Source organism: Xenopus tropicalis, chromosome 6 (assembly GCF_000004195.4).
Source record: "Xenopus tropicalis strain Nigerian chromosome 6, UCB_Xtro_10.0, whole genome shotgun sequence".
NCBI classification, from domain to species: Eukaryota; Metazoa; Chordata; class Amphibia; order Anura; family Pipidae; genus Xenopus; species Xenopus tropicalis.
In genome coordinates, this window is record NC_030682.2 from 40,281,560 (window position 1) to 40,305,506 (window position 23,947).

Consider the following 23,947-nt stretch of genomic DNA (forward strand, 5'->3'; position numbering starts at 1 on the left):
AATGCCCCAAAACACTCCAATGTGTAGGAGCCCTAAACAGTTCAGCACTGTCAAGCAACAGTATCAGTTAGTGAGACCCACGGTCAAGACATTGGAACGTAACTCCTGGTTATGTTTAGAGAAATAATTCAATATACAAACTACAGATTCCATGAACAGAACAGTGAGTGCAAGTGTCCTGGTGTGCATAGCGTGTGTGTTAGTTCAGCCAAAAGCTCATTGTCAATAAGCAAACACAAAAGAGTGAGATGTAAAATTCAGTGTTATTTTGTAGGGCTCAGTCTGAAACCACTTGGGAAGAAAGTAGACATGGAAAATTATTTTTTTTTTATTTTTATGAAAATCGTGTTCATGTAAAACAATATGGGCAATTCCCTGTGCTTATAGCAAACTGATGCATGGCAATTTTCTGGCTACAACTGCTTTTTGCAGCAACCATCAGGAATTGTCTGTGGCAAAATACAGCCCATAGCCAAATACGCTAGCCCCACCTTACACAAGTGTGATCATCGGCGCTTATACACAGGGGCACTGGCTGCAAGCTGTTTTCTGGAAGACAGGGAGGGTCTAAGGATCTCTCTGTTCCTACTTTGTTATATCAGGAAACTTTTCATGACCAGACGCAGGCAACAGAAGGATATTATTAGCAATTCTACAAACATAGTTGCAGCAATAACTCTATGGGAAAACAGCAATTTAACCATTTTTTTTCCTCTAAAAAATCCTAGGAAGCCACTACTACTTTCCGAAACATTGCTGAGTGCTTGGGATTATCTGAAGAATTTTAAGAGGCCCCTGACAGTGACTGTTTGTTATCAAATTCTGGTTCTTTCATTTAAGAAATTGCCGATTTTTCCTGGCTTGCCTGTGGTTATGAATTAAGTCATATGACAACCAACAAAAGCCATACGTATTATTTTATTATTAACTGTTGCCATTTCAATTACAAACTTTAAAAAAAGTATTTTAATCTCAGTGTGACCCAGGCTGCTTTGGAAAGAAATTCTCTTTGAATCACCCTTGCCTACTTGTTAATGTTCAATACTGTAACAGAAAGTAAGTTCACTTCACTAAAAGGGATGACTGTGACCACCCATATAAAACATGGTGACCCATGACTTAAAAACCCCTTTAAGGTTAAGCTACAGCAGCGGTTCAGCCAGTAGTTCAGAAAGGAGGGATGGTATGGGGTGGATGAAATCAACCACTTAGGTGGCATCTCACACAATAAAATATAAATCAAGAGGAAAAGATTTTCAGCTGTTCCACTGTAACCTCTCATTATGAGTTCTCTCATGTAATCAGAAGGAAGCCAAGCTAGTAGGGCCAGTAATTCCAAGGGGGCAGCTGAAAAGAAGAGTTTATTTGTTTAATGTGTCACTAAATCCAAAGTGGCAAAAAGTCACTTGTTGTGCTAAGTTGCAGCATTTGTGCATACACTCGGCTCTCCCTTGCTTATTGTGGCACAGATGTCTCTCTGAACTGGAGATTCATTCATAAAATTAGAAAGCATCCAGCTCGGAGAAGGCAAAGAAACCCAAGCAGAGGATGGGAAAAATGGAACTATTCATAGCACAATGTAGGTATCATTAACCCTCAGCACAGCAAGGCAAAGCACTGGACCATTTACTGTGATGGCAGCTCAGAGGTAAAAGTGAAGCCTGCAGTTTCTTACACCCTTTAAATATGCACAGTGGACCTGTAAAGAAATGCATCTCCAGCTATGTGAAATTAAAGAAAACATTTTGCTACCCTGTAAGCATGCCCGGTTAATAGGCATGCAGAATCCTGTAGTGAAATTGTTTTTCAAAAACACAAACTGATTTTTTTTTATATTTAATTTTGAAATTTCACATGGAGCTAGCCAATCAACAATGGGAAGGGAGCAAGATAAGATAGCAGCTCCTAGTAGATATCAACAGTAAGAAATCCAAGTCCGGCTTGGGACTCCTCCAGTTACATGGGAGAAAGAGAAACAATAGCGTGCCTGAAAGCAGTTCTAATGTGTAGACTCCTTCTGAAAGCTCAGACTCAGGCACAATGCACTGAGATGGCACCTACACACCAATATTACAACTAAAAAAAAATACATTTATTGGTTCAAGAATAACAAATTTTAAATGGTAGAGTGAATTATTTGCTATGTAAACAGTATAAATTTAGAAATAAAAAGTACACCACAAAAATCATGACAGTATCCCTTTAAGCAGTTGAAAGATCACATGGCATTGCAGGAATTGGAGTCTTGGCTAGGCCTTCTGCTACAACTTAGAACTTAGACTGCAGAGAATAGAAAGGGATGGTAAAATTCTATTTAACACTCACAAAACCATTAGTTCATTGACCTTCTAAAAAGTATGCTTTTAATGTATTTAAAATGTCATATTTTCATTAACTGGGTTGAGTTCCCCATACTGTGGTTATCTGTGGACAAAGAGGCTTGCAGAGGCAGACTGGACTTTTTTTTTTCCAAATTTCCAAATTCAGTTTGTCCAGCATGACCTGTAATACCAGACTAAAGTTTCTTTACTAGGAAAAGAGGATTGCATAAAGTACACCACCAGCACTTTTGGAAAACAAAAGAGATAATGTTTTCCAGCTATGTAACAAGAGTGAACATATTACTTAATTGGAACAAAAACAAAAACAACTAGCGGGTTTTGGCTTTCACTCTCAAATAGAAGAAAAAAAATTTGAACTCTGATGCCATAAATAAGATTCACCTCGTGCATTTTTAAATGCATGGCAGAGTGTGCAGACAGAAATTTTTTTTTTTTGTTTGTTTTTTTAATTTAAATACATACCTTATTAAGGGAACACTAAATAAGAAAGTATGTATTAACCAAACAAGCCCAAAACTTGTGATATTTCTAGCCTGTTCGTAGCCTATGTATCAGCCCAAGCCTTTTAACATTTAAAACCTGTGCCTCTGGAGATGACCCAAGTAGTCCTACCATTAGCTTTTCTGCTGATTGACTGCAGAGACTCTAGGCAAGCGTCCTGAGCGCTCAAACATTGGCCTACAAAGTCAGAAGATGGTAAGCTGCAGTAGACAATGTTGGTGGCATGGATCATTATGGTTTCAGGGCTACTGAATCTCTAGGCTGGTAAATTATATTTGTGTGTTTCTCCAGTGACTGCTTGGTTTCCCCCCCCGTTTCCTCCCACACTCCAAAAGCTTTCATGCAGGTTAACTTAGTCACAATTAATTTGACCATAGCATGTGTGAACGTGATAGGGACTTAGAATGTAAACTCCACTTGGATATGGAAACAAATAAGTCAAATAAAATAAATATAGGTTTTATGTTTAGAGGGAAAAAAAAAATCACCCTCAGTTTACAAGGTGTTAAAGAAACTCCAAAAATATCTCAAATATCTCAAATACCAAAAGGCCAGTAGATCTTTGAATTACATGCTATCAATAAAACATTGGCTTATGATGGCTTGAATAAAATATGCACTCTTCAGGCTTATGACGGGTAGTGTAAAGCCCCAAGGCAAGAATTATGCAGAAGGTTCAAAGAATGCCTCAGCTATACAAGATTTTGCTACATAAATTGGTAAAAACACCCTACATAAAGAATAAATTATACAGGACTTTTCTCAATGACCCTCCAAAACACGAGTAATTAAGGGCAACACATCATAAAAGGAAAGTAGGCAGTACCTTGTTAACAAGTATATGAAATGAGAAGGTGGGGCTGGGTTGGTCTCTGGCCTAATAGTATAACTGGTAATCATAGACATGTGCTGGCATAACTGGCAACCACGGAAATATGCTGCACCCACATAAAGTGCCTTCCCCACAAGAGCCAGGCAGCTGAAGGAACATGCTGATTCTATCAGAACCAACCACAGCAAAACACGGTCACGAAGGCATTCTGCAATGATCCCACTGAGGAAGTTTAGAAGTAAAAGGTTTCAGAGGCTCACCCATGGGGAAAAAAGTCACCACATTCAGAATAAAAATGTTGTTTTACAATGTGTGTTGTGTACTTTTGGGCATAAATAGTTTACTGCCCTACTGAGAAAGTTAATGGTACTTTTTAGGCATAAATTTTTACTGGTAGTCATGACAATTATTTTATCTCTTGCAAATAGAAGTCCTATCTTCCTTTATATCAGAAATGTTATAGATAAAAGGGGCAGTGGCTCTAACCTTGATCATTGCTGCATGTTTGGCAATCCAAACAGCAGTGTATTACAGCATAAAGAGCAAAAGCAACATAGATCAAGTGCTTTTAAGATGATATCAAGTGTATCATGTGTAATTGCTTGAGGATATGTCTTCCTTTATTTAAGTGCAGTGTTAGAACAATAACACTATAGGTCTAGGGTGGTTGTAGTTTTAAAACACAGCAGTACAGGTATGGGATCCCTTATACGGAAACCAGTTATCCAGAAAGATCTCCCATAGCCCCATTATAATCAAATAATTCAGAATTTTAAAACAGATTTCCTTTTTCTCTGTAATAAAACAGTACCTTGTACTTGATCCCAAGAAATAATTAATCCTTATTGGAGGCAAAAAAATCCTATTGGGTTTAATTAATGGTTTATTGATTTTTTTAGTAGACTTAACATATGAAGATCCAAATTACGGAAAGCTTGGGATCACCTCCTTAGTGGCCATATCAGGAAAAAATGCAAGTTGAGAGAAACTTTCAGTGTATGACCAGCTTATGGTTTGCATAAACGACACATTTTCTGCAAGTCCACTCTGACGGGAAAAGTGCAGTGAGCTTAGGCATGTGTATAAATCTAATGTAAGAGGATTATACAAGTCCACAAAGAGTTAGGCAATGAATTACCTGCTAAACACAGATATACAGCTCACATCCAAAGACCAGTTGCTGCCAAGCTACCATACATGATACGTGATTAATACCATCAAACACATAGCTCAACTTCAGAAACAAATCACAAGGTTCGCTAGAGACTACTACAAATGGCTATTTCAGTCTTAAATGGAGAAAATCTAGCCATGCACGGGCCTCCGACATAAAATAACATACTCCCCTACCAATTGGTCAGGGCACAGACAGAAAACTATAGGGCAGGCTTAAAAATATAAAGAAGAAAAGTGTTTTCCCGACAGGTCTGCAAAGGCCCTTAATGTTATCCAGTATATGTCCTGGGGGCAAACAAACATAAGCGATATATGGACCCCCACCTGTGTGGCCAATGCTCTTGTTTGGCATGACAAGCACACCTTTTATATTTATCCACAAGAATAGATCTCTGAGATTAGGGTACATCTGTGTTAGCCAGCAGGATTTATCAAACTTTCCAACCAATATTTAACCAAACCGATCACATACTGATCAAGAGGCCAAAAGCACCAAAAGCAATGTTGTAGATTTATTGCAGAATGTTCTTTAACAGTTTCAGGACTCCTCAAACTGAACCACTGGATTAATGTTTCTTATGCAAGATATGCTGAACAACATCTGTAATAGACTCAATTCTTAAATTGCATAAATCACTCATTATTTGTTATGTAGCTTGGTATTTATTTTAAACCTGCTGTGGTGCAGCTACTTTCATTTAAAACAGCTAGCACTGACTTGTAAGCTGCGCACGTTTCTTCTGCACACCCCCCATAAAATATTGTTGCAAGAGAGGGAAAAAAAACCCTTCGCTAATAATATACTAGAAAACTAATTACAGTCCTGTGGGTGTGGTTAATTATCTCTTGCCTCTTTGCACTTATTTGCAAGGAAACATGCCATTTCCTACCCCAAGAACCTATCATCCTGCCCCTTCCCTACTGTGATGAGCCTCATGGCATTTTAGTAGTACTTACAATCTATTCAGCAAGTTACAAGCCTATAGTTAAATTACAGACCATAGGGAAATCAATACACCAGTTTATTGTACTTAACTAGAAGATCCTTGGTATGGTTTTACCTTTAAATTTAAATCATCATTTCATAAACAGTAAAGATTACAAAAAAAGAGTGGTAAATGATAATTATGTCTTTGTTCAACTTTTTAAAAAATTTTATTCCAGGAAAAGGTGCACCTACCTACTCTATATAAAAATGTTTCCTAGCTTAAGTCTTGAGTCACACTGACTCAAAAGATAGTAATAAACAATGTGCTCACAGAGGGGCGGTGGTGCTTTTAGATTTCAGTTTAACCATATAGGCGCCTTTACTCAGTTCAGCCTCTAGGTGGCACCTTTGGAAAAGACATCCAGATCCATGTGATTGCAACTAAGTTCCAGTTCAGAGTTTTAAAAAGGGATTTGTTACAAAATGTACAAAAACACAGATGTAAATATAGCCTAGGATGTGTGATGTGTAGGAGTCAGGGAAAGAGCAGTTTGTGTTTGGTACAAAAAAAGTGAATAAGTGGAACTGCAGCCATTTCTGGGTCATTTCAGGACCGATTGCTCATGCTGGAAAAAAGGAAACTTTTTTGGTGGGGGGAGACCACCACCAAATGGACTGACCCTAACAAACTGTGTGTGGTCAGGTTCAAGTCCAATAAAACTACAATTTCCAGCACCCCAACCAAATTATCCATTATATAGAGCAAGAAAACAACACATTATATCATGGAAAGTGTTTATCATTCATCAAAGTACCCAGAAAGAACCCACACACACACATACAAGCAACATACAAACTCTATATAGAAAGTGCCCCAGTCAATCCAAGGATTCCAGAGTTGCAGCACTGGAATGTCAAGATTATTAGCTGTTTGGAAATATTCTTTAAGAATTATCAGAACATATGGAAATGTTTTATATTAGTTAATACATTCTTTTTTGGTTATCTAATCAATGCCCCCCCCCCCTTTTTTGTGCACCCTTTGTAAAACAGACATTTCAGGCCAATATGTCATGCATTGTCAGAGGCAGTGGAGCTCAGATTTCAGCAGTGTTTGCTAAAGGTTCTATATCACACAATGTGGCTCAAATCATATGATTTTGTCTTCCTATGATGTTTGCTTTTTGCATGTCGCGTAGAAGTGGCAAATACGGCTTCCACCCATGCAATTGGCAGTGAAGTGTGTTACGTAAGAATTTACATGTGCACAATTTCCATCCGTGTTGGGAAGAGCAAACAAGGCCGACTCCTGCATACTTTCACTGTATGCGCGCCCTTGAACTGTCATTGATGTTCAATGCGTAGGTCAGATTACAGTACATTTTTAGTAGTGCAGATATGCATTAAATAGGAAACACAAATGGCTGTGCAAGATCACTTCTTTACTGAACCTGTGTATATGGTGAGGTTTTCTTGGCAGACTGAAGCAGACCTTTACTAGTGGGTTTAGCAGGCCTGTAGCACCAAGAAATAGAAAGGCACTAAAAGCAACTACACATAATATTTACTTAGTCTTCACTTTCAGGGATTTTGGGGGCAGCTCATGAAGATGTATTATGCAAGGCTTTTCTGAAGGCAAGAGACAGGTCTATGTTTAGTTAACAGATGGCCGAACACAGCAGACCTGAAAGCAAAACATGCTGCGATAAAGACTTAAAGCAAGAAGATTTCTACATGTACAGGATTGAAACAGTATGTCAGGCCAAATAAATATTTCTGTTCTAAAGTTTATGCAATCTGTAGACTTTAAGAGCAGATTAAAGGAAAGGCTTGTTTTTCAGATGCAGGCTCCTGTGTACCAGCTGGAGTGGGCAATTATATATTTTTTTATTTTAAAGAGGTTATTTCTCTCACAGTCAGTGTAAAGTAGTTAAAACACATTAAATAAAGATAACTTTGTATATCTATATATTACACATATGATGTGTGTGTTTGCAAAATTCCATCATTGTTATAGTATAATGCTCTAGACCTGGAGTTTTCTGGATAAGGGATCTTTCCATAATTTGGATCTCTATACTTTAAAGTCTACTAAAATCATTTAAACATTAAATAAACCAACAGGATTTTTTTGCTGTGAATAAGGATTACGTATATCTTGATCGGAGATCAAGTAGAAGGTACTGTTTTATTATAGAGAAAAGAGAAATCATATGAACAAGTTTGAATTATTTGATTAAAATAGGGTTTGAGAGAAGCTTTTTCTGTAATTCATGGCTTACTGGATAACAGGTTTCTGGATAACAGGTTCCACGCCTATACAAGAACACAATTTCTTTGCACGAGGTGGGAAGAAAAATTCTTCTGCACTTCATGGTCAGGAAGGTGCAATTCACCTGTATTCAAATGTATTTTAGCATGGTTACTTCAAAACTATTCTGAAACCATGTGAGAAAGTTTCCTAAGAATTACAACATGATGAGATAATTCTACTTGTGCCCCCTACATACACATGTTTGTATAGCATTTCCACCAGAATCCTTCCAGTGATCAGGTTTTCTGCTTTGTATAACTAGTACTGGAACGCTCAAAGTTAGTCCAGATGCAGCAGAAACATCTCTAAGCAGGACTTTAAATAAAAATGCATTTTTCTGGCTGTATATGTACAATTGCTTGGTTTTTTTCTGTTTGTTCTACTATAGCCACCACCTCAAAAACAGGCAATGTAAATTCACATCCTGCATGGCTGAATAAGAATCAATATACATGCAGCAGAATGCAATGCTCTCTATGCAGCCTTGCAGTGTATTAGCTTAAAACATTTGCTAACTAGGCGCGAAGATTTAATATGTGCCCAGTTTACAAAGGACAAGGGGCCAATCCTTCTTATAGATTGTCAAGCAAAATCTAAGCTTCACAAATGCTTAAACTTATTATAAATCCCGAGCAATGCTAAATTAAATAAAGGTAATCTCAAGGCAGCAGGCTGAAAAACTTTTTACAATGTAATGCATGCCGATATAAGATGTCACTTTCCTATATGCTAAATAATAGTGCATGTTAAGCTTTGTATTTATCTTTAACACTAACTTGCTGTTCTTTGAAGAAACAGTCATTTTAGACATGTTACAATCAACATCAACATTCTCTTACTGCAAAATGGCGGTTAGAATCCTATGCATTTTTCAGCTGTTCATTGACACAGCTTTTTGCAAAGGGGGAGGGGTGCAGGCGGGGAGGGTGGATGAGTTGAAAGGGGAAGGTAGGCTGGCAAAGAAAGAGTGCTTTTGGGTTGCAAGGACGAAGGGCTATTTTTTATTTTTTATACTGTTCTAAAGTAAATAGTCTAAAAGCTAAAAGTTCATACCGCCCTCACTGACTGCAAGAGAAGTGGGCAAATGAACTAAACAGTAGAACACTGAGCCACACATGGTAACTAAAATATGTGGCAATTATTAATCCAACAAGTTTTGCCCTATTAGAAGTAATTCTCAAATAAATTAAACAGAACATGTGATTTAACCAGAACATCTAAATATATGGAAACAGATCATAAAGTCTATCATTTATCCACCTGCTGCAACTCCAGTTCTTCCCATTTCTGGAGACTGTGCCCCCATGAATTACACTAAAGTTCCATCTCTGCAACAAACAGGCTTTTCTATATTAAATATAGCCTGTTTTCCCAGGCCACTGACCCCAGCATCCAAAAAACTATTACTTCATGAGGCTAATTTTCTTGCTACTTTTTACTATTTATATCTTTGTTTATTCAGACCCCTATCCTCTTCATCTCCCTTTCAAACCACTGCTTGATCATAAAGCTGCTGAAATTCCAAACTGGGGAGCTGTGGAACAAAATGCTAAATCACTCACAATGAAAGGGGGAAAAAAACCAAAAAAACCTTGAAAATTGCCACCGAATTTCATGGTCTACTTTATACTAGTTAAAAGGACTCTGTCATGATTTTTATGGAGTACTTTTTATTTCCAAATTACACTGTTTACAAAGCAAATAATTCACTCTACCATTTTAAATGTTATTCTTGAACCAACAAATGTATACTTTTTTTAGTTGTAATATTGGTGTGCAGGCGCCATATCTCAGTGCATTGTGCCCGAGTCTGAGCTTTCAGAAGGAGCCAGCGCTACACATTAGAATCCATATTACTCCAACTTGCAGCGCAGCAGTAAAGTGTGACTGAAGTTTATATGAGCACAGGTCACATGGCTGTGGCACCCTGGGAAAATGAAGATAATTTCCCAGACAGATTTCTTTTTTATATATCAATTTTGAAATTTCACATGGGGCTAGCCCCATGTGAAATTTCAAAATTAATTATATTTATTTTATTTTATTTTTTTTTTTAAACAGATTTCAATGCAGCATTCTGCTGGAGGAGCTATTAACAGATTTTATTTGTTTTTCTTCAAAACACATTTTCCTGTGACAGTATTCCTTAAATTTAAATGTGAACTCCCCTTTTAAAACTACATGTTGTATTTGCTGCATTAATAAACCATGGGCAGGATTTCTCTTCATTTTCCTGTTGACAAACAATCATTTAGGGCTTAGCTCACAAAGAGCATACGTGTATTTCTTCAACCACAATTAATTTAAAAGGCAGCCCATACAATATAATAATTGGGGCCACCCCCAAATAAAAAAATATGCCAAATAAAAACAAGCAGACAAACTATTTTGCTGGGTTCCTGAGTAAGGGGTTCTGTCTGTACAAGCTGTGTTATTATGGTTACCAAACAACCCAACCAAAAGACAACATGAATAAAAAGGTATCCATGAACAAATATAAAATTTACATAGTATCTAAGGCAGGTGGCAAGAACAGATATTCAAAGGCAGGGTGTGAATAAACCACAATGTAACCTGTAGACCTAAAATATTACTTTCTTTCAGAAAACAGTAGCAGGCCATCCTACAAGATCTACATCATTCTGCCTTTTAAATATTATTTTATATAGGGATTATGGAGGAAAGGCACAATTTTCGCACTAGTCTAGTCAAATGACAATAGAAATGACTAAAAGAAAACTGCTAGTCAGCAATTACAAGATCCGGGCTGTTTGGGGGGGGCGGGGAGGGGTATTGCAGCATTATCACTGAACAAGTAGCTTCCTGAAGAAGGCTGCTCCTATTAAATGATCACTTATTAGGTATAGCAACTTGAACAGTTTAGATTTAGCACTGTCATTAGAAATATCTTTAGCATTGTTAGCATTATCAATATCAAAATTGCTCCCCCCTTCTTCCACTTTACAAAAAATATATATGTTACTACCACATGTTATTACTATCAGAATTATTTATGCAAGACACACACATGGAAGCACGTCAGACATTAAAGTGTCACAGGCATATCCAGAAATTGTAGGGAAACAATTGTGTTTTTGTTCAGATCAACTTGCTTGGGCCATCAGCCTTTGCCTTGTGCTACAAAGCAAGTACTTTTGTAATGCACTGTGTAGCTTGATGTCTGTATAAATAAGTGTTAACGTTTAAGAGACATTTTGTTCTTACGTTATTACTCAATATATTAATGTGCCAAGTAGAAGACAAGGCTTAGTTAAGATTTTAGAACAGAAGTACTGCAGCTCCCATTCATAGGAATAAATAGGATTGCAAAAAAACAAAAGAAAACAAAAAAATTAATGCAGCCCTAACTTTGTGAAGTATTAGGGAAAAAATACAACATTGTACCTGAAATCTAGGTAGTGTTAAGGCTGAATAACAGGGCCGTGCTCCTAACCTGCTCTAATCCTATTTCCAATTTAGGGCAACACTTTAACCAGACTTCTGTTTTAATGTGAGAATAAACTGGGTGCATAGTTATAAAAGCAATAGTTACAAAATTATCCATGACCCCATATAAAACACCATGTATTTTATCTGTAATTGCCTATGAGCTTTAATCTGTGTATGTAAACATTTGCTTATGTGCAGTTGTAAAATAAAAGAACGTATCTATGGCCACTTAAATATTCTGCAACATATTAGGGTTGATTCCCATGACATATTATTCTGATGCAAAATTTGAGTAGTCTACACAGTAATTATTCTAAAGTCAGACTGCACCAGAGTTTGTGCATTCCTTGACTGCACAGTTAGCAACACTCCATCTGCAATTGTAATCATACGGTTGTTTATGGAGAAGCTTCATACAGTTACAATATGCCTGTCTTTTTTTTGTATTTCCCCTTACAGCACATTTTATACTTTTATTGAGAATCAAAAACAGATTTGAACCCAGACTAAGGGGGCCCACACATGCACCGATAGTATTGTCCAAAACTTTGTTTGGCACCATAATCAGTAAATGTATGGTGGGAGACAAGGCAACCGATATTGGCAAAGGCCTTGAATACTGGTTGCCTCGTCTATCAGGCATCTGAGCAATGGCAAACATTTAGTAATCAAAAAGGGGTAGAATTCCTCTGGTTTCTAGCTGCATATCTGACGATTCAGCTCTGAAATCATCTACAAACTCTCTCTCTCCTGCAACTACTGGTCACAGGAAAGATCATAATTGTAATGTGAATGGCCATCATAACAGTGCCACCTTGAGTTTCACTAGATACTTGTGACTTAAGTATAAATAGGCAGAAATGTCCTGTGCACACACACCAAAAAAAAACCCAAACATTTTTGGCAGCCTATTTTAGGACTATAAATGGATCATAACCCCATACTTATATAAAGGTTCTCTCTGAACAGTATAGTAAATAAATAAAAAAATAATTTCATTACACAGGGTAATTCGTCTGTGTTAGACATGACGTTTCATTAATAGGATTAGAATTAACTGTATATAGTAGACTGTGGCTATATATTTGATCATCGCCTTAAATAAAGTTCTCTGGAAAATTACTACAGTGCTTACATAGAGAAATCACAAGCCAAGCTGTAAGGAAGTCTTAACTTACTTAAAACATGCTCAACTTACACTATGAGAAATGCAGCACTTGAGTTGCAGCAACAGTTGTACTTCGGTCAGAAGGCACAGCTGCAAGTATGGAATAAATGAAGTGGTTGGGTAAGCACATGCCACACAGTTTGAAGTGTGATGCCATCTAGTTCCTTCTTGCACTCGCTGTTCCCTAGAATGCAAGTTTTTGGCAAATAATGTGCTACTGTGAATAATTCCGTGTGCCGTAAAGCCTTAAGCTTCCAAAATCTTAAGATCTTTGTCTTTTTATAATTATATTACACCTTTCATATTGGACTCTCTAAAACTAAATGCATCTCTTACACCATGACACCCTTGTTTAATTAAGAGAAACACCATATACATTATGAACAGCAATAACGCCAGATCATATGAATGAACTGAGAAATTACAGCCTCGCTAACCAGGTTAGTAACATAGGTGGTAACAATGGGTGGGAGAGAAAACAACTTGACATCCGCATTTTATGATTAAAAAAGGAGTTGAACAGTAATATAAGTCATTGTTGAATCTGAGAAGTCACTCACTGTATTATTACTCACTGAACTCTAGAATGTCAGGGTGTGGTGACCACCAAAAGACAGGAGGAGGAGGAGAGTGCACAGTGGCATAGACTAGAATACAAACTGATGTGGTAAGGGGGGGGGGGGAATGCAATTTTTACAGTTCAGACTTGCACGCACTTCCTTATGCCTGCTGCACACTTTTATAACATACATGCTGTGCAAGCTTATCACATTATGAGTAAGCATGTTTTACATACAAGCCTCTCTCTCTCTCATCACGTGAACCATGAAAACTAAATATACCCAGCCTGATATCACTGAAGCAAATAGGTAGCAATTTTTGGGTGCTTTGGCACAATGTGTTTGAGTGAATAAAACACAGAGGCAGACAAAATGTTTTAGGGCTCTAGCACACGGGGAGATTAGTCGCCTGCGACAAATCTCCCTGTTCGCGGGTGACTAATCTCCCCGAGTTGCCTTCACCTGCCATCCCACTGGCGACAATGTAAGTCGCCGGTGGGATGGCACACGCGGCGGCGCGATTTGGGGAAATCGCCGAAAAAGACTCGCGAGACTTAGGGGCAGATTAATCCAAGTGTGAAATAAAAGCTCACCACAGAAGTGAGCAGTGAGAAGTGTAATTTAACTATGTGAGTTCTAATTTTCACCCATTGATAAATATGCTTCTAAAATTCCTATAGTAATGAACAGAAAGCAGGCAAGTTTTCCTTTGGTGAGCTTTATTTCCGCACTTTGATAATTCTGCCCCCAAGAAACTACGCTTCAAAATAATAAATTAGTAAATCAGTAAAATATTACCTATAGCCTGTTTTAATAAATATGCACCCGAAAGCATTGTTTCGGTCCATGTGCAGACACGAAGAGTATTTTAGCCTGTAGCTGCATACGGTCTGAAGCAGTGCTTTCGGAAGCAGGCAAAGATCAGATTTTTAAAGCAAAGGTGGAAAAATCTGCCCCATGTGGCATTGCCCTAATGCTAATAATTACTGCTGCACATATATGGCAGCCCCCTCAGAGGAACTTGGAGGATCAGATAGGTAATGAAAAAGCATCAGGTAGATACTTAGGGAAAAATTATAAACAGCATGCAAAAACAATATTATGACAAATGAAGATTTCCTAATCCTAATTCTTCCTGTCAGTATCTGTTTAAGAACAAACAAGCTTTTAGCATTTTGGAGTAAATAGCAAGCACACAGCTCTAGATTGTACTATAAAGAAAGTCCTCATAAGTATGAAGTGTAAAAAACATACAAGATAGTCTGGGTAAAAGCATTGGAATATTTTTAGCCTATCATCTGTATGTAACAAATTACATAATCCCCCTTGTGTGATTTTAGAGTTGCAATGGTGGGGACACAGAACCAAACAAAATTATTCGCTTGCCACTTGTTTCCTGTATAAAATTGCTTAAAGCAGCCAATAAGCATTGAGATGAAGAGATAGGATGCTGCTGCTTTTGGTTCTGGCAGGAAGCCATGTGTGTACAGAACACTGTTGCACACGTAAACAGTCAGCTTACAAACCTCCCACATCAATAAAGCAGTGTAGTTTCCTACTACAGGTATAAAGAGAAAAAGGTTGCTCTACCAATTGCTCCGCTTAGGGATTAAATTGCATCTGGCTAGAGGTCTAACACTGCAAATCCTGAATCACTGCCAGCAATCACTTAATATATTTTTTTCAGTAAAATGTGACCAATAATTTTTAAAGAGACAGATGTATCAAAACAGGAAACGTTTCTCTTGAATGGAAAAGCATCAAACAGCAAAAGCAGCAAGTTCATTGGTAAAGGCTTCCAGGTAAATCTGGCTGACACTTAGGACTAGTAATACTACTGGAGAGCAACCTAGCCCTTTATATAGAGAGTATGACTAAGGAAAACAGCAGAATCAGGATATCCCTGATCTAAACTACTTCAATGGCAAAGGCTCCTTACCTGCAAGTGCAGAAAACTAAAGAAGGTGATAGTTTCTTTAATTTTCTTTGGCACATATGTGAGGAATGGCTTTCCCCAGCTGTTCAGTCAGCATTTCCGGGGACAGAGTATGATCTAGTCAGATCGTGGATAGCTTTATGACAGGAACTCCGATTAAGGACTTACTCATTCTTCAAATGAGTCAGAACAGCACAGGCATCATCATGCTAAGGAAAACCAAATAACCCTTTAATTGCCCTAGCTAATCCTGTGAAATCACATACTCAGGGTCCAATATAAATTAGTTATTTAAAAAAAAAAAAAAAATTCTCATACTGATGCAATTTTTAATCTTTTTTTGCCAAAAAACAAAATTTGGCAAGTTAAACCTGCCATGTTCAAATTAAAGCAATTGGGCACAGTGTTGGAATGGAAAGCTATCATTCTACTTACTGAAGAGTTTTTAAGTTGCTTTATCATTAATTAACAAAAATATTAACAAAAGGGATCCTTGCCTAATGTGAGAAAACATTCCTTGCATTCAAACAAATTAAAATCTCAATGAAAAAAAAAAAAAAAAAAAAAAAAAAAAAGAGTGTTTTCAAATTTTGATAAGCCTCCTGGCCTGTTGTGCAACGCACAGTATATGAAAGACAGCAAGTTAATATGCTTTTACATTCCACTACTCACAAAACGGTCTTTTAGAAGACTGGTTTATGCAAGCAGAAAAGCTTCAGCCAGTGGAACTTCATAATTATGCTAGCATGTGTCACATATTAAATATATATATGCCAGTAGGAATCTAATGAATTAAGACAGACGTATTGATTTAAGATACATCAGGCATTATTAGATACTGAGAGTAATTATTTAATTACTTTCAGGTGTATGTAAAGGGTTATTGTGCAACCTATATCCCCATACTCTATGTGCGCCACTCGTCATTCAAACAATAGCAGTGCAAGAAGAAATAGGGATAGCAGATATCTGTGTACCTATAAACAGGGGGTACGCTAATCTACAAATGCAGAAATTTATAGCTAGTAGATTTTCCTTTTAGTCAAATGCATCAGTGCTCTCACTGACCAACAATGTTTCATGCTGCTGCCTACTGAATGTTAAATGAGAACAATAGGTTTTTGACCACATTATAAGCACCATGGAAATATTCCAACAGAAGATCAACAGGATTTAGAACGGTATGAAAACTTTAAATGAACAGTGACATGATGGTGTGTGGAAGCCATTTGTACAGGTATAGGACCGGTTATCCAGAATGCTCTATACCTGGGGTTTTCTGGATAAGGGGACTTTTTGTAATTTAGATCTCCATACATTAAGCATACTAAAAAACTAATTTAAACATTAAACACATTAGGACTATTTTACCTCCAATAAAGATTCATTATCTCTTAGTTGGGATCAAGTACAGGTATGGGATCCCTTATCCGGAAACCCGTTATGCAGAAAGCCTGTCTCCCATAGACTCCAGTTTAATTAAATAATTTAGAATTTTAAAACGGATTTCCTTATTCTCTGTAGTAATAAAGCAGTACCTTGTAATTGATCCCAACTAAGATATATATAATCCTTATTGCATGCAAAACAATCCTATTGGGTTTAATTAATGTTTTATTGATTTTTTAGTAGACTTAACGTATGGAGATCTAAATTATGGAAAGACCCCTTATCCAGAATACCCTTGGTCCCAAGCATTCTGGATAAGAGGTCCTATACCTGTATTAGGTACCGTTTTGTTATTATAGAGAAAAAGGAAGCCATTCTTAAAAATGTATTATTCAATTGAAATGGGGTCTATGGGAGATGGCCTTCCTGTAATTTGGAACTTTCTGGATAACAGGTTTCCAGATAACTGATCCCATACCTGTACTACTGTGCCATTTACTACAAGAGGCAATTACAATCCGATCACCACAAACCTGATAGAAAATAATTAGCATGCCCTATGATACACCACAGTATGATGGCATTTACAACACTATGGTTTACAAAAGCACCAATATTTTTCACAAGACAAAATAAAATATATGTGAAGTGACCAAAGAACAAACTTTTCAACCAACAGAGAGGATAAGGGTTTCTGGTTTGCAAAAGATGTACATGCCAGAGAGAGACAGAGACATTGCCTACTCTGAGGTTAACATATTAATTGCACTGGCATTTATGTTAAAGGCCTCCTCTACCCCCAAAGAAAAAAAAAAGTAAGAATTTTAAGCAACTTTACAATATACATTAAAATGTTCAATGGTTATTTGTAACTATTTAGTATTAAAAGCAGCTTCTTTACATTTACTGCTCTCCTGGAACTATGTTGCCAGCCAGCTAATTTTTAGTCCTGGAGAAAAACGGAGTTAGAGCAAGAGAACTTAAAGAGATAAACGCTGCGTTCAACTGCAACTATATTAAAATTACAATCTTAAATTATGCAAAAAACTATTTGGTGAAGGACCACTAAGAAAAAATTTGGGGTGTTATTTTTATTAAATTTTATTGCATTAAAGATTTAAATATAAAAAAAACAAAAAAACTTCCCCTTGAAATGGTAAGGACTAATTCTTGGCAGTAAAGTATTCAGCTAGCAAAAGGATGATTAAGCTGGGAATATCACCTTTACAACATATCCGTAAACATCACTGTTTCTAATTTGGCTATAGGTGATTTGTAAAGGTGGCCATACACTGGCAGATTCAGCTAGTGATTCGAGTCCATCAAGAATCTCGAGAACAATTTGACAACAATTATTTGTTGCTACAGGTGCCTACACCCATAGCAAACTTTATATCTTTAATAAAATGATTAAGACACATAGGGGCAAATTTACTAAGCCACGAACGTCCGAATGTGTTTTTTTCGTAATGGTCGGTATTTTTACAATTTTTTTCGTCGCCGCCGTGATTGTTTCGTATTTTGCGAAACTTTTTCGTTGCCGTTACAACTTTATCGTATACTTTCCGCGACTTTTTCGCCGCCGTCGCGAAAAATTCGCATTGGTTTTTCCACCGTTTACTATAGTGCAATACAAAAAAATTGCGACGGTGACGAAATAATCGATAAAAGTCGATAAAGTCGCGACGGCGCCTAAAAAGTCGCAACAAATACGAAACAATTGTGACAGCGACGGCAATCCGTTTTCCCATTCGGGATTCGGATTCGAGGATTAGTAAATGTGCCCCTTAATGAAAGGTGTAGTTTGAGACAGGTCTAGTCCCCTAAAGCAACCAATCAGCAGGTAGAATTTTAGGGTCAGCTGTTTAAAAGCAAACCTTTAATTGGCTGCTATAGACTACTTACTGCACTTGCCCAAACTTTGTATCTATTACATATTGGGCTTTTATATGACCCTGTCTTATTTAAGGTTTGGGCTTCACAATAAAATATTAAAAGCTTCACAGAAAACAATGTCATTCTACAAGATATGTTATAAACACTATGGGGGAGATTTATTAAGACACGAACGCTCGGAGTGTTCATTCGACCGCTCAGACTGTATTTATGCCAATCTTTTCACACTTGCGCAACTTTTTCGTATGCTTGCGCAAAAAATTCGGAAAGGTTCTGCTGCTGTTTACTATCGTTTGCTACGAAAATTCCGGGACTTTCGGATTGCCAATACGATATTATCGTGACTAATACGATTTTTTTTTGTAAGCATTTTCATGATATTTGCGATCTTCAGAAATTATTGTATCCAATCCAAATTTTTCGGGATTCGAACTCGTGTTTTAATGAACTGGCCCCTATAATTGTCATACGAGTCACAGAATTGTATGTTTCTAATGCATACCCCTATAATGTGTTAAGGTGCCCATACACGTGAAGATCGCCAAGTGAGTGGATCTTCTCCCGCCATCTACGGGTGGGCGATATCGGGGAACGTGTAGGCTTGGGGACCGCATGAATGAGCCGATGCGGTCCCCGATCAGACTAAATCTTTTAACCTGCCCGATCGATATCTGCCTGATTTCAGGCCAGATATTGGTCGGGCATGCCCCTCGTTCCTGCCCCTATATGGGCCGATAAGCTGCCGAATTTGTCCAAGGGACCAATATCGGCAGCTACAATCTGCCTGTGTATGGCCACACTGCTGTTAAATACTGGGGTTTTATTGCTACATTAGCACCTTCCTCAGCTGTTGCACACCACCTCTTCCCACAGAGCACCAAAGTCATTATCCCTTATAGCGAGGCTGCCCAACTGTAGGTCCATGGATTAACGTGTCATTTCAAGGCATTGTTTGGCCCCCATATGTGCCCAAGATCTCCACAGATCTGTATGACAGATCGATGAACTCCAAAGTTACGCATAATAAACACATTTTTAAAAAAATGCATTGAAAGGAAAAGTGGATTCACTGAGGGTGCCAACATGTTAAACACCCCCTTTCCAGTGCATCCAAATTTCTATTATATTTCCATGGGCTTAAACAAATGTAGTCCATTTAGGAAAAAGAATGTATGGCTCGGGGGGGGGGGGGGGGGGGGGGGACAAGAGAACTGTGCTGTCATTTTACATACCTTTCCCAGATGACCCTAGCCCAAGCCAGGGATGCCTGAGAATATGGTAAGATGGATGCACAGAGCTCTGCTGGTTTTGTTCCCCAAAAAGGGGCAACTGCCTGGGGGGACAAAACCTTAGCAACAGAATTCACTGGATGTGCCCCCAGTGAATTAGCCTTTTTCCTTGAGTCAGCCATATATGAGCAATATAACAACTAAGATCACTAAACACAGCTATAGGGATACACCACAAGCAATATACATCTTAAAAAAGCAACACAAAAAAAAGAGTCACGTTACCTCCCACTGTAGATGAGGCGGTATGTTTCTTATCTGAAGCTTTCGACTCCTGAAAAATAAAAACATTTCACTGAAAATTGCAATTGTGCCTAGCTGAAATACCGCTCTCTAAAAGTAAAATCTAATAATTGTGAAGTTTTAATAAAAATAAAATACAGGTATGGGACCTGTTATCCAGAATGCTCGGGACTTGGGGGTTTCCGGATAAGGGATCTTACCGTAATTTGGAAATCCATAACTTAAGTCTATTAAAAATCATTTAAATATTGAATAAACTCAATAGGCTTGTTTTGCCTCCAGTAAGGATTAATTATACCTTAGTTGGGATCAAGTAGAAGGTACGGTTTTATTATTACGGAGAAAAAGGAAATAATTTTTAAAAACTAGAATTGTTTGCTTAGAATGGAGTCTATGGGAGATGGCCTTTCCGTAATTCTGAGCTTTCTGGATAACAGGTTTGCGGATAAGGGATCCCATACCTGTATACAAAATGGACAATTAAATTTTTCTGTGTTTACATAAAACCATTTCCACAAATGAACAAAGGCTTCATTAAAGAGCTAGACTTTCAAGAATCTTTATTTAGGAATCACACATTCACAATAGCTACTGGAAAGGCAACTTGCTACGAGCCAACTAATCAAATACAACTGCTGGTAAATTCCAGTCATTCCTGGCTCTTTGAAGTTGAAACCATTCAATTAGCTCACTGTATTCTCAGGTCTATTGTAGCTGGGGGAGGAAAGGGTTTTTCCCTAGTGCTTTTATGAGGAAATTTTAGCCCCCCCCCCCCCCCCCCCCCCCCCCCCCCCAAAAAAAAAAAAAAAAAAGATAAACCATGCTATTGTCCAGCATGGTACTGAAGTAGTTAAATTCTTTGCAAGGAAAGTCTTTCTGGGAGTTACAGCCAAATCTTTGTGGTAGGGAAGAGCTTGCTGAGCATACTGCTTAAAAGATGAACAAGAAAATGCCTGAGATGCCATTTAATCCTTGGGATTCCCAAGAATGCTTATGTAAAAAAAATTTTAGCTTATACATGCAGGTATATAATCTGACCCACAAATTTGCTATTAAGGTTAATTGTGCTGAAACCTAGACATATACAAGACAAAAGGTCTCATGCATATATTCAGCAAACAAGTGGGAATCATAAAAATAGAAGATCTAGAACATAGACTTCCTAAATTCTATTTGATCTGTAGGAGAGGATAATAGTAGATTCAACCTTTCAGTCAGAAATATTAAATGTATTATCTGTACACCATGCTCAATGTACGATTGTGTGAATACTAAGAATTCGTAAATTTTAGAACTGCGAGTATTTTCTGCAATTTTCTCGTACTTTGCGACAATTTGTGCGACAAAATCGTATTTGTTGAAATGAGGACGAAAGTTTCGGATTCACTCAAGCTTCGGTATTGTGACTTTCCCTGGGCTAGTTTGGAGCTGCAGAGTGCCATTGAGTCCTATGGGAGACTTCCAAAATCATGCACTGAAGGTTTAAAGTCAGAAAGGTTTTCCTGCCATTTACGAACGTTTGGATAAGAAAATTTAGGAACTTTTGGATCGTACCACAATAATTTTCGTACAAGCACGACAACTTTTCACAAAATTAACACACATCAGAAATGTTCGTGTTTAATGCAAATTGTCGCAAATCGTACTCTTAATTCGCACTTCCATGTTTGGTCCTTGCAATTTAAGATAATAGCAACAGTATACTACACCCCTCCCTCCTTCCGTTATTTGACTTTTTCTTTAACAGAAGGTCAATATGCAGGAGGATAATCTACTGATTATCTGGTTATCTACTGATTTTTCACGATTAAAACTAATGGCAAAAAGTATGTTTGGCACATGCCCGATTCACTAAACATACGTTTCACAGGGGTATATTGCCCTTTTAAAACACACTACACATAAGGGGTAATACATACATTTTACTTGCTGAAGTTTCAACAGGAGGGATCAGATAGTCATGAAACTAACCCTCCTAGTACTGCTGACAAATTACCATCAGCCCTATATGTATGAGGGGTAGAAGCCCATGCAAGGTTAAATTATCAGTCAAGTATAAATTCTCTCTTTTTCCCACATAAATATGGCACACTAATAGAATAACCCATCACAATATTAAAAGTTGAAATTAAATATGTGAATGCACACAAAGAGCATGTATTAGAGTGATGCCATTGAAATGGCCAGATCAGTAAATGCACACTGCACAGGGGTGAAAAGATATGTGGAGGCAAGGCAACTGAAAGACAAAGACCTTCCCTGAGAGATGAAAAAAGAAAATGCTACTTTTTCTTTCCAAATTAAAAAAAAAATTGGTAACACAGCTTATGAGCAAATACACATTGTGTTAAGTTTTTTTTTTTTCTTTCTAAAAACACACCAACAAAATAGGTCAAAGCACACAAGCAGTACACCATCTGGTGTTAAAAGGCACTGGTGAATATGAGCATCAGGTAACCTGTACCCACATGGAGACATCTTTGGTGAATGTAAGGCCACACTAGAAAATACACAACTATTACGAACACAAAATGGTGGCAGCAGGGAAGGGGTCATTTGTACCAGGACATATATGGGTATATTTATCATGCTGTGTAAAAAGTGGAGTGAAACATTACCGGTGATGTTGCCCAGGGCAACCAATCAGCAATTAGATTTCAACAGTTAGAAAACCAAAGCAAAGCATCTGAATGGCTGCTATGAACAACAACGGTAATGTTTTACTCCACTTTTTACACAACATGATAAATATACCCCTATATATTTGCTTTTTCCTTTGCATTTACCTACTGGAAAATGATTTAATTATTTCGCTCTCGTGTTGCTTCCTCGTGTTCTGTTCTCTATAGAAAACTCCAGGTAAAAGCTACAAAACAATATTTGCATTTACGAAGTTTCATAAATAAAACTGCCCTGGCCGCCTTTATTCTCATCAATGGATTTTTCATTATTAAAGTAGGCAACTCTTAGGTTGATAGAAAGCTACCCCACTGAAAACCCTCAGTGCAAAACTATGATTTTGCAAGCAAAACATGGTTTCCATAAATAAATTCCATAAGTTTCATGTATAAATATAAATTTTACTGGCTTTGACATTTTGCACAATCTAAATCTATTTGCTATTCAGTTTATGAACATTTAGCTCACTGTCCCAAACCAGATGCAAAAGTGAAAATACAGCTACTTGTTATAGCCGGTATACCTAAAAAAATCTTCAGGGGAAAGTATTAATAAATAGACCTTTTTAGTCAGAATATGAGTTTAGGAATGCTGTCAATTAAATTTGTATGTAAAAGCAAATGCATGCTTTTAACTCCTAAATATGAAGTATAATGAATGATATGTATACAGATCCAGGTGGGATAAAGTATAATAGACTCATCTAAACCATTACATACACCACACACACCTCAATTTTCATTAATAGAGAAAGCATAGATTTAACTCCTAGGCAATATTCTCTGAACTATAATCATTGCAGGTATAGCTGTTCTAGAGCAAATGTTCATGACTCTATGCTTTACCTGTATGTGTGGGTTTCTTTTAGATACTCCAGGTTCCATTCATTTCATACTTCAAAAACAAAGGCAAGATCAGCTGGGTCTAGTTGTGTGTGAATGCGATAAGAACCTTAGATTGTAAGATACTAATGAACAGGGACCAATAATCTGTGTAAAGTGCCACGTAAATTTGTTACACGCTATATACAGATATATTTTGAAATCTAGCCTTGCAATTAACAGATGTGCCCAACAATTAGTATCTAAAAAATATAGATCCTTTGTTGTGGAATGTTGCCACAACCGTTTGAACATTATAAAAATGCCACGGAAATCTCAGCAAACAATAAAAGGTGGTGGAGAGGAAATCAGCCATGGAACGAAATGTGAGGATTAAACTGCAAGCTAAGTAAAACCATCACA

At 37.4% G+C, this 23,947-nt stretch overlaps 1 protein-coding gene across 3 annotated transcripts in view; it reads right to left on the reverse strand.

Annotated features, from left to right (window-relative positions):
• The window catches only part of igf2bp3 (insulin like growth factor 2 mRNA binding protein 3), a 65,890-nt gene that overhangs the window by 19,475 nt on the left and 22,468 nt on the right, over positions 1-23,947 (reverse strand). For all 3 annotated transcript variants that reach the window (XM_031903400.1, XM_031903401.1, NM_001017139.2), the window contains 1 exon segment: positions 20,007-20,055. In XM_031903400.1, coding sequence (XP_031759260.1) covers positions 20,007-20,055 — 49 coding nt within the window.